Source organism: Cynocephalus volans, chromosome 12, assembly GCF_027409185.1.
Source record: "Cynocephalus volans isolate mCynVol1 chromosome 12, mCynVol1.pri, whole genome shotgun sequence".
NCBI lineage: Eukaryota > Metazoa > Chordata > Mammalia > Dermoptera > Cynocephalidae > Cynocephalus > Cynocephalus volans.
The window spans coordinates 51,492,087-51,504,788 of NC_084471.1; the positions used below are offsets into that span (position 1 = coordinate 51,492,087).

At 38.0% G+C, this 12,702-nt stretch overlaps 1 protein-coding gene across 1 annotated transcript in view; it reads left to right on the top strand.

Annotated features, from left to right (window-relative positions):
• Window positions 1–1,574: 1,574 nt before the first annotated feature.
• Window positions 1,575–12,702, top strand: part of BEST3 (bestrophin 3) — a 38,381-nt gene continuing 27,253 nt past the window's right edge. The window contains exons 1-4 of the mRNA XM_063075362.1: window positions 1,575–1,707; window positions 3,359–3,525; window positions 6,987–7,081; window positions 7,538–7,771. Coding sequence (XP_062931432.1) covers window positions 3,374–3,525; window positions 6,987–7,081; window positions 7,538–7,771 — 481 coding nt within the window. The 5' untranslated portion in view covers window positions 1,575–1,707; window positions 3,359–3,373. The remainder of the gene's footprint in view (window positions 1,708–3,358; window positions 3,526–6,986; window positions 7,082–7,537; window positions 7,772–12,702) is intronic.

Sequence of the window (12,702 nt, forward strand, 5' to 3'; positions counted from 1 at the left end):
AGCTGGTTCATTCTATCTAATCGTTATTGACTAATCTGCATTTAAAATACTATATCCAACCATTAATTAGTCATTCCTCAAAACAACCTAATGGGAGAAATGAACATAATTACCCCGTTAAAAATGAGACCGACTAACAGGGCTTACAGTGCCCCACAGAGGAGGCAGATCCCCCATTATGCAGTCATGACTACTGGAAATTATGCCAGGTTTCAGGGCCACCATACATCTGAAAGGAGATGCAAGAGTGAGAATTTTACAAAATACCTCCAATGTTTCTACTTCATAAGCATTTGGGTTGAGATTTGCTCAAATTTAATAACATTGATCCATCTTGCAAGCCTTTATAGATGCAACATTAGATCTGTCTGACCACTTTTCATGACAACCCAAATATAAGATGTGCGGTATTGTGTATATGCTTTTTAAATGTTCACGAATTCCCCAAATGTACTAATAAAAGTATTACAGTGAATGTGAGGTAATAATCAAACAGCCAATAATGGATATTGACTATCTATTATTCACAAAGCTTCGTGCTGAAACTATGAACCGGGTGAAGGCGAGACGCACAAATCTGTCTTTGCTCTAAAGTGCTTACAATTTGATAAAGAAACCAAACAAATGCATATAAAATTTGAGAATACATTAGGAAAAATGTTAATTGTACTCATATGTACTGTCAATTTTAGAATAAGCATTTTTTCCTATATGTTTTTCCACAAAAGTAAACATTTTTTGCAGTCGTTTTCTTTAAACTTAAGATACGATGCTTGGTGCACAAGTTACTTTAGAAGATTTGGAAGGTCCCAGGAATTGGCCCTGAAATTATTTATTCCATTATTTGAAGAATGTTAATAAGCTGTCTCTTTTAAGAAGGAAAATATGTAGGCATAATCAACCTAAGAGAAAATGTTTTGAATAATTTAAAAATTCTCCTAGCTGACCATGAAAGGATAACAAATGTAATGAATCAATGTGTTACCATTTTCCACTACACTAAGCCATTGTCTGTCCTAATTCTCTATGCTCTTTTAAAACACACATGCACAAGCACACATACACGCACACACTCACGTACTCACATGCTTGCTGCTTTTAATGGACAAGCATTTGCAATACCTCTCAAATAAGCAAAAATCCTGTTTATGTTCTTGTCTGCCCCAGTTTATGGCTTCATAAGAATTTTTTCTTCATTTCAAGCACAAAAAAAGACTGTCCTGATTCCCTTTTATGGCTGGTAGAACCTCTTCCTTGAACTCTTCAGAACTCTTTAGGGGAAAATGGACCTTTCTTTTTTGATCCCAGGGTGAAGTCAAAATGAAACTAACGGACTTAAAGGGCCCAGCATCCTTCATGTCACTGCCGACTTCTCATTCATAGGGGTACTTTGGGTGGCAGGTGGAGTTATAATTATAGATTAGAAAAAAGCAACATCAGCAGCTGTTGCTTCTATTTGTTCCCAGCTATAACTGTCATCCGTGGGCAAATTGGCATAAACAGGCCTCTACAAGTGGAAAAACATTTAACCCCTGTACTTGTCACACTCTGGGTCCTCTCGGTAGCCAGAGAATGGAAAGAAAATCTGACTGTGCATGAGGGAAGGACAAACTGAGAGCAAAGAACCGACCTGAAGGCACCTCTTCAGGGGGAGCCTGAACTTTGAAGATTTTCTTTCCTGTTGGAGACTCCAAACCAAATAAATAGGTTAGTGCACAGAGTAAACCTATGCATTTTAATTCTGACCTCTATTCTCTGTGATCTTAGGTTTTTTGGGTTTGGGGTGTTTTTTTTTTTTTTTTTTTTGGCAAGGCTTGAATAGAAGGGTGAACTATTAAATGAAAGAAAGGAACGTTACTTGAGGACTGTTATTTAAAACTACTATGCCCATGAGAACAAATTATGAAATGAGCTTGATTTATTATGCTTCTCTCCCAATTTTGGCTGTATTCACGTTAGACAGGATGGAAAAATGAAACTAGTTTTGTGGCTTAAGTCCCATCCTTTCGTAATGCCACTTACTTATGCCAAAAAGCCTGGTTTATTCAAATCAATAATATTGAAGGCTAAGTTTGTGATTTTAAAAAAAAAAAAATGTTGTGAAGGTAGCTCCAGAGTTTCATTTCCTTAGGTAAAATTGGCAAATTACAGTTAAATTGTTTTCCCAGCTCTGAATAAAGACAGAAAATTTTCTTGTTTATGATAAAATGTGTGATTTAGGTTATTTCATATAAGAAATCTGCTATAGAAATTTTGTGTGTTTGTCTAGCAAAATTCTACCTAAAAGCTCCATGATTTCAATCTAAGTAGCTCTGTAAGACTCTTCTCATAGATCTTTTTGAGAAAATCAAGATTTCAAAGGAATCTCATTTTATCTGCATATGCTCCATGTTTGCCGGTAGTTGCGCAGGATCTCAAACAAAGGTTGCCTTTGGTCCATCTATCTCAAAGCCTCAGTATCTCGGTGAAAAGTGACGGAATTCCGAAGAACTCACTGAAAACTAGGCTTCGGGGCCCAGTGCTCATCCTACCGCATTCACGGAATGGATCCACATAGAAAGTCTGCTAAATAATGGCCTCATTTTGTTCAGCTCCAAATTTTGTTCAGCCCTGAACAGAAAGTGAATCATCCATAAGCATTTTACAGGAGACTTTTCATCAGGAAAGCATACCCTTCTTATCACTGTGACCGGACTTTTTGGCTACCTTTTGAAGTGCATAGAGTGCTAACTATGTACTCTAAGATCCACTAGAGAGATACCCACATCCAATCAAAGCCACCAAAAGTAACCCATTGACTACATTCCCACAATGGCCTTGCTTCTTTCCAACAATATTTCCCAATTTCTAAAAAGAGAGCCATAACGTCCCCTTAGGAAGTTTAAGGATGAAATAAGTAACTCTCTACGTACTTGAGCAAATAGAGGCCCAAACAATAAGTTTGGCCACTGCTTTTAAAAATGTAGATTAATATTGGCATACCAATATTCTAAATCCTCCCATGGATTAAAAAATATATATGATAGGTGACATAACAACATTTCTCACGTCTCATTTATTCATTCAACTATTTATTGAGCAATGGCTATATAATCAAAAAATAATATTTAGCACTTAAGGCAAGTTCAAGATTTCTAAAATCACTTTTCTCAGAAACTCCTTTTCTTCCCTTTTCTGCTAAAAGATCTGGCATTAAGATGGTGGTTATCCACAAGTTCTAAATTACACAAACCTCTCAAGAAAGGCAAAAAGGGGATATGGTTGACTGGACGCTGGTTCAGGTTTCCTTTGATATACAGATTTACGCCCTGTCTTAAACACTACTTTTTATTTGTGTTTTGTCTTCTTGCTCTTCTAGAAAAAACTATCCAAGATGACTGTCACTTACTCCAGTAAAGTAGCGAATGCGACTTTTTTTGGATTTCATAGGTTACTCTTCAAGTGGAGAGGCAGCATCTACAAACTGCTGTACAGGGAATTTATTGTTTTTGCTGTTCTTTACACAGCAATAAGTTTGGTGTACAGGTACTTTCCTTTGCATGTCTCTTTAAATGGCCATCCAATATCATGTAAGAATACAGTGTCAAAAATCCGAACCCTTTGATCACCACTGACTTTTGCATTATGTCACCTCGTCCTTTGCATGAACCTCTCTGTTGTCTTCTCCTCAGGACAAGGTATATTAATCCACTTCTAACTATTCTTAAGATGTTAAATAAACTCTGTCTGGTTCAGGGGGTGCTCATTCCAGCCCACATTAACTGATCATGATGAGGTATAGTAGTGCTCCAAGAATGTTGCTATAGGCATAAATTGGAAGATTTATACTTAGATCCTTACAAGTGATGATTTTGAATGGGCAAAGCCCACAGACAAATAGTTATTTGTGCTTCTCTCAACCATGTCATTCTGTTTGAATTTGTAATTTGACTACTCATAGAAACTACATATGTAATTAACATGTTCATGAATGACACGTATCAGGCAACTTTTCTCCTTTTTCCTGGAATGACAAGGTGTTATCCACAATGGTTCCCACCAACTTTACCAGTACCTCAACAGAAGAAAAGGCCTAGAGACTAATTTATTTTCTTTATATCGTCTGAGTTCAGGACATGTTATGTTAACAAAAGGAGGCGTTTACTCTTTATAACATCACAACCTATGCCTGTCAGATTGACAGAAAATTCAAGCAATATCATATCCAAGAAATATTTCACATTGACAGAAAATTTGAGTAATATCATGTCCAAGTCCTACTTTTATGACTAAAAATAATAGTCTTAATAAAATTTTATCAGTATGATAAAAGGGAATCTTTATGAGGTATTTTTTCTTGAAAGTGAATGCATACATTTCTTCTCTGGTGGAAGCTAAAAGTTAACATAGGAAAGCCAAAGGTTTTTGAGGCTGTATTTCCACCTTTTCTGTGTACATCAGTTTGTTATTTTTCTTCTGCATACAGATGAACAAATTGGTGTATCATTGTTCTCACTGACATACTTCCTTGCAGCAACAGGACCCTATTTGGAGAAGAAGGATATTAATTTAGCTGGCTGATAATTATCGAAAGTAAAATAGGAAGAGCTATTTTGCTGCACATCAAAACTACCATTGATATACATTTTGGCAAAATATCTTTAGAGGGAAAGTCTTATCAGCACCACACTCTCCCAGGTTGTTTTTTTTGTTTGTTTTTTGTTTGTTTGTTTTTAAAGATGACTGGTAAGGGGATCTTAACCCTTGACTTGGTGTTGTCAGCACCACACTTACCCAAGTGAGCTAACTGGCCATCCCTATATAGGGATCCGAACCCATGGCCTTGGTGTTATCAGCACCACGCTCTCACAAGTGAACCACGGGCTGGCCCTGAAAGTCTTAGTAAGAACTTCTAATAACTTTTCAGATATGTGTTATATAATTTGGTATTATTTCAACAATTTATTTATGTATCATCTAAGCCTTGAGAATATGAACTGGTGGAAGACACAATGATGTTTCAGGATAGTTATCTCATTAGTTTATTTTTATTAATGTGAGTTTATTGCTGCTACTTCTGCTTAGAATAGCCCTGAGAACAGTTGTAATGTAGTTGCAAACGTTCCTTGGGGCCTCAACTTTTGCTCCAATATCATACTTATACCCCACAAAATAGTATGCATCCGTTTTCTCTAAAGACCAAAGAGTGCTTATGTTAATAGCAATAATGATTAGTTCAAGTCATCCTTTGTTTTTTAAAAATTCGACTATAAAGCCTAGCAAAATAAATCCTTATATCTTAATCAAAGGTACACCAAGAACTATAGGATGAATTTGTCAAGAAAGTCAAACATACCTGTGCAAAAATATAAACATAATTCCATTCTCATGCCTACTAGTGACCCTAAGTTTGTTTTATTAATCCTACTATAAGTAAATAATTGTACTTAAAAATCATGAGGCAGAACCAGAATTTATTAATTTAATTAATATCTCTTCCTATTTTTGAAGAAATTTGACAAAATAATCTTTGTAGTACTTTCTAGCTATTAAAATTTCTATGTGTCCATTAGCTCAATGTTTTTTCTTTGTCCAATTATTAATAATACCAACCATTTTATTATAACTAAATATGAGGCCATAAGTTAACTAGTTTTATATACATGATATTATTTAATTCTTACAATATCCCTGATATATAGGTATTATCCCATTACAAATCATAAAACTGAGGCTCAGAGAGAGCTCAAAGTCCAAATCTGCAAGTGACAGACCTGGGATTGAATCTAGCTTTGTCTGACTCTAAGGTTCATGCTTTCCACATTTAAATCCTCTTTGACCATTTCTGTTTGAGTATCAGAAATCATTCTGGCTGTAACTTGTCATCAGAATGACCCTGATAGGCCTGTGCAACCAGTCAGTGCCTCTCTTGTCAGCTTTCCCTGACTTCAGTCACTCTGACACCTCCTCCAAAGCTGGGGCAGGAAATCCAAGCCCACCCGGTACCCCACACACCTTCTTTGTCAGTAGCAGCTCCCAACAGTTCTCCACCTGCCATCTGATTGGTTGCCCACTGTTACCTCATTATCCCTCTGCTTCCTTTATCAAAATTCTACTGAACAAATAGGCCTTTGATGCTGTCATAATGGATCTTTCCTAAGGATCCTTCCTCCTTTGGAACAGCTGCACTCATTGATTTATGCAAATTCATCTGTGTGGGTTCTCTTTCCGTATTTTGAGCATTATTTTTAACCTCCCTTGAGACATTTCTTCTGACTCTGAATACCCTGCCTACAACATAAATATCATAGCAATTCTATTAAATGCACTTATCTTTAACAATACCAAAAAATGTGTTTGGGTGGGTTAGGTCAGATCTATAATATAGATTTTGAGACAGTGACTAAATTTAATAATAAAAGTTTACACTTCTCATTGTTAAATCTGTTTTATTTTATGTTTCAAATAATGGTGGGCTTTAAAATGAATAGCTATAATATTCCTTGAAGTATAACATGTATAATCAAGAATGTACTAAGTAGTATATTCAGGAGAAAGTAAGATTAAGAGGTCAAACTCAGTGTTATTATTTAACAATCACTGTACTGAATAATGCTAATCTACACTTAATCAATCCACCCTCTTTTGTTTAAGTATTCCTGATGAATAATTGAAAAATGGCCTATTTTATGGCACATATTGTTTTAAATACAATGAATCAGTCATATAAAACTTTAAAATATAAAATTTTTAAAATAAAATAGTTAATAAATCCCAGTATTTAAAGGCCAATAACATTTACGTACTAAAAACTTCAGTATTTGAAACATTAAGAACTTGAAAAGCTTTTGAGACACATCAGCTTATGTAAAAAGGAAAAAGTTATTTATTGCTCCCCTTTAAAAAATAAGTTTATTTGTGCTTAATTGTTTGCACTTAATGTCACTTGCAAAGCAGGTGCAGAAGTATAATATCATAAAGGGCTGTGCATTTTATTTTTGCTCCAGATTGTTACTTACAGGAGCCCAAAAACGTTACTTTGAAAAATTATCAATTTACTGTGACAGATATGCTGAACAAATTCCAGTAACCTTTGTACTTGGTAAGTATAGGTCACATGCACAATGCAGCCACACTGCTGTCTCCTTTAGGATGACACTGATGACTCTGCATGGGAGTGTTTCCAAGCTGGGAGGCATGCCTGAAAAGCCACCGCTTGCAATAGAAACAGAATCATCCATAGGTTTGCCTTCAGGGCTGCTTTCGCTAAATTAACACCAAACAAGTTTGAGGTAATAATCTGCTATTGGACAATAAGCTTTCTCTTCACTAACTCTCCATTTTTGCAGTCAATATTTGAGTTCTAATACCCACTTACTGGGTGCCCTGGCATTGCCAGGCACGAATAACATTTTTTCCTGGAGGGCAAAAATCAAGGTATGGATAATCTATGGATATTTTTACAGGCCCTAAAAAGGCTAAAATTCTGCTAAAAGCATCAGTGTCACCAATGTGTCTGCTGTGAGAAATCGCTTTATAATGTCTTATTATTCTACAGGGTTTTATGTTACTCTGGTGGTGAATCGATGGTGGAACCAGTTTGTCAATCTGCCCTGGCCGGACAGGCTGATGTTCCTCATCTCCAGCAGCGTCCACGGAAGCGACGAGCACGGGCGCATGCTCAGGAGGACGCTGATGCGCTACGTCAACCTCGTGTCCCTGCTCATCTTCCGCTCGCTGAGCACAGCTGTGTACAAAAGGTTTCCGACAATGGACCACGTGGTCGAAGCAGGTATTGTCAATGGCTTTTCCTTCCACAGGCTCTTCTCAACTGAGATAGAGTCCTCCAAGATTCCTTATATTTGTTAATTCATTCAAGAAACATTTATTGACTGCCTCCTGTGTGCCAGAAACAGTCTTAAGAAGCAAAGATGAATAAGACACGGTTCCTGCCCTCAAGAAGTGTACTTGAGAAGTCGGGGAGGGGAAGCAGCAGATAGTTACATTGCCTTAAAGTAAATATAATCATCATCATCATATTTATTAAAATAATCTGTAATATTGCCTTATAGTTTTCCAGCACTTTATAGTTTATCTCCTTTTACAGCTATTTCATTTGGACCTTGAGAAAACATGAAAAATGTAGAAAACATATTCAGAGAGGTTACAACCTGCCCCTGAATTACACAGCTGATTGGTGGAAGAGCCAGAATTAAAGTTCAGGCTCGGAACTCCTAAGTTAATACTTTTCCCAAAACATAATAGATTCTGGTACGAACCAGCAGTGCCGGTTTTCATCCAGGCAGACCCTAACAGGTGGCAGTAAATGGCCATTTCAGTGTGGATCTCCTATGCCTCAAAGAAGAAGCAGTCATTCTGCCTGGGCTCCTGGACAAGTATGCAGAGAACAAATCATGTTTGAAGGATAGTTCTCTTTGGTGTGTAAATATTTAGCAAAGAAGATGTTAAACCAGCCTTCAATAGGGTGAGGATTGAGGTGATTCTTGGCACATATAGATGATATAAGAACCAGAGATGACTGTGCCTTTATATTGTACAGTCTCAAATTAGGTGGCATTATACAGCCTCCTTTTCTGAAATGTCCTTGAAAATAGACTTTTTTTTTTAAGAATAATTTTTTGTTGTTTTTGGAGTTTTTTGTTGGCTTTTTTTGGTTTGATTTTGCCTTCTTATATGTGCAATATAGATAGTGACTAAGAGCACAGAGTAAGCGTTGAATTCTTACTACGTTACTAACTAGCTATGTGACTTTGTGAGTTACTTAACCTTTCTGTGCCTCAGTTTCCTCCTCCATGAAATAAGTTTATAGTAACATAATGGCACCTACCTCATATACCTCATCTAGGCTTGTTATGAGAATTAAATTAGTTAACATTCGCAAAATGTTTAGAGCAGTGCCTAGCACGTGGTAAGTGCTACAAGATTTCTTGCTATTATAAAGAAATCATCAAGAACCACAACACAGCATAGCACTTTGATCACTTAGATGACTCATTGTGGATAAGACATCCCAGGTCTTCTTGATCTACTTTGACCAGGATGTTGTACAAGTAAAGGTAGAAATATCGAAGGAGAGATGTAGATTATGTTGTTAGGGATACAGAGTGAGATGTGAGAACGTAATGGGGTGCAAGGAGTTGATTAAGGATTCAGGTGGAAGGTATGAATGGCTTGGCAGCAAACAGAAAGGACATTGTTGGGGGGGAGGGGGGGAGGGAGAAGGGAGGGAGGTTTTGGTGATGGGGAGCAATAATCAGCCACAATGTATATCGACAAAATAAAATTTAAAAAATAAAAAATAAAAATTAAAAAAAAAAAAATGAATGGCTTGGCAAATGCACAGGTTTATTATGATGTAAAACTAGTAGACACTTAAAAAAAATTAACTGCCACCTCTTCTCCAAATTTAAAAGGAGAATACTGCATCAGAATGACCAAGGTGAAAATGCTACTTGGCAACTTAGTTTTCCTACCTTAATGTCTATAGGATCAAATATATTAAAAATTACCACCTCTGAAGAAAAACCTAAAAACAAAGTTTTGACCCATTCCAAATTGATGAGTTAAATTTGATTTGGATGAATAAAGGTGATATTTCTCTAGTTCTGATGCATTCTTGGAATGAAGCGAACACATTCTGACAGGAATCAGATGCCAGGCCCAATTCTCAAAGCAAATCTCATCCTCTTAGCATCACCTTCATATTAAAAGCACATCAGGAGGAAGGCAGGGATGACCGACAGTGGAGAAGCCTTTGGGGCCTCTGGTCAGACGTGAGCTCAGAGGGCTGAGCTGTGCTCAGGTGTAGCGGCAAGCTGATGTGGGGAGGCGACTAGGAGAATGGTGTGACTTCATTTCCTTTGGGTGTATTTTTCTTAATACCAAGGCCTACTGCTTGTCAAACTTGTACTAATGTCTGTCATGTACTTGCATCCAGGTTTTTTCCCTTTCAAAGGCATCTGGAATATTGGAACACTTCTCTCTCCCAACCACCAAAACCCCTACCATTCCAAGGGAAACTCAGAATGAGTCATTCACTCCTTGATGTGCATTTAGACCAGTGTGTCTCAAGGTGGGATCCATAGACTCACAGGCCCTCTACATCTTGAGTTATTTATTTCAAATGTGTGTATTCCTGGGCCCCATGTCAGACCTACTGTAGCAGAACCTTTGGATGCACAGGCTAGGAACCTGCATTTAAACATGCTCCTATGTCATTCTTTTAGACACTGGAGTTTGAGAAGTACTGAATCTTTTCTGGATTGCTTATTTTTTAAACCTTTTTCTCACCCCTGGAGCAAAAGGCTTTGGCAACCACTAATTCATCACTAATAACAAAGTAGCTACAATTAAGAAGAGTAGATTCAAGATTTCAGCCTTGCTAGAGGCCCCAGAATTTCTAAAGAGGGGCATCAGGGCAGCAGTCCGGTCAGAGGCTACTGTCCAGGGGATTTGAATTAGCCCTTCATGGATGTCACAATCATCGCTCTGACTTAAGTTGTCTGGTCAGTTTGTTTGGAGTGGCTGAAGGAGGAAGAGAGCTGAGGGGGGTATGATGAGGCTAAAGTCTTTCCAAGCGTCCTATGAGACCCCTACTGATTATCTTCATTAAAAGGTTCCTGTTGCTCTCTTTAATTCTTAAGTGTTTTCCAAAAGGCAGAAAACAGGTAGTGGGCACAGATTTTGCCCGCAGGAATACAGGATTTGTGTGTTAGGTGGCAGAATAAAGGTTCTAAGCCACTGCCCTCTAAGCTGGGAGAGATGCTTCGGGGGCAGCGCTGACTCGCCAAGCTTCCTGCTCCCTCCCCAGCAGAGAGGCCTGACTCAGAGTCTGCACGTGGGGTCCATTGCCAAGTTCTCCCAGCTGGGCACATGCCTCCACCACTCCCTGACTGTCCTTTGCCTGTGCCAAGGTTTCTGGGAAGAACAGGAAGTTCAGGGATGGCGGAAAATGTTTGGCAGGTCCCCCGTTTCCAGAGCCAGGGCACCTGCTCCTGCCTGAGGGCAGAGAGGACTGGTAAGTCAAGCACAGGGGGCCCCAAAGGGGTGGGGACAAAGGAAAGGGCAATGCTTCTTGTCAGTTGATTCCTCTACATAAAATCATCTGTAAGGAAAAGTACATGTTCTCAAACTTCAGTGCACATTAGATATTGTTAAAATCAATATTGCTAAAAATGCAAATGCTGAGATACCACCCACAAAAATTCTGATTCAGTAGGTCTGGGGTGGGGTCCAGGAATCAGTGTATTTAACAAGCTCCTGAAGACGCTGAGGCAAGTGGTCTCTGGATCACGCTGTGAGAAACAGCAGGCTTTAAGGGAAACGGAGCTTCCTTCCAACCTCTTCTCCCTCTTACTTCAGGGAGGGTGCTTGCCTACATAGATTCAGAAGCAAGTGAGAGGGTTGAGAGAATGAAGACCAGCACCTCCTTCTGAAGCATCTGGCAATTTCTTGCCTGGAGCTGGATGGTCACTTATCTGCTAGTCCCTGAACTTTTCTTGCTTTTAAGTTGGACAATCAAGATACATTATTCTGGGAAATAAAAAGACCAAAATGTGTGCTGCCAGAGAAATATATGATTTGGTGTTATAGGTTAAATTTCTTGAATTAAAAATAAGAAGCTTTTTATTTCTGCACATATGAAAATAGAAAAACAATTGAAATCAAAATAATGTTCTGTTATGCTAGAAAACCCTGAACTGGTCTATTATCAAAGTGTTATTTATCAGAGGGGCTGCAATATAATCTCTGTTATTTTGCCTACTGGCTACAAACCTGCCCTAGAAAATTCCAGTCATCCCAATCACCTGCCCTGGAAGCTATCACTCATTCCAAGTCAAGACAGGTGCACAATTTCAGATCTTTGCTGATTCAAGTGATAACCTTGGGTGAGTGCTTCTACGAAGGTATTTAGAAGGTACTTCAAAAAGTTTGTGGACGAATAGAATTAAAAAGATAATATAAGCCTTTCCACCAACTTTTTGAAGACTCCTTGTGTTATGACATCAGACTGAATCAAAATTTTATCTAGTGTTTCACAGGCATCAGGAGAAGAAAATAGTTCTCTTCAAAATTGCTTACCAGAAGAACAAAAATAGGTTACAGGAAATTATATATATTCCTCTTAAAAAAAAACATTGCCAAAGGCAATACTAACCCTATTATGCACTTGCTCATTCAGCAAAGATTTATTGAGTGTGTACTATATGTCTGGCACTGTGCTGGGCACTGGGAGCACAGCAACACTCAAGGACAGATAAGGTCCCTGTCCTCGAGCATCAGTAAAAATCACTACAAATCTTTTCTTCTATTAACTATTTTCAGAGACAAGCACAGACATTTACTGCTAAACTTCACATCTCTACATCGCACTTCTGTCTCTCTAAAATAGATAGGTTCCATCTACATTTGGTAGCTCATAAGAGTGGTTAGAAGACAGTAAACTTTGAGGAATAGGCACCCTTCCCTTTTCTTAAAACCCTGGAATCTTAACATGAAGTTCTTTGAACTTCCTCTATGACTAAAGGGAGACCAATGAGACCTCATTAGAATTTTTAATGACACATGATTAACAGACATTAATACAACCAACCAAGCCCCCACTTGTCAAGTGGTTGTTGAGATAAAAGTTCTAACTTTCGATGCACTAGCGGGAAGCCTAGCCCCATTGAAGTTTCTGGCACAGATATATCACTTAATCTG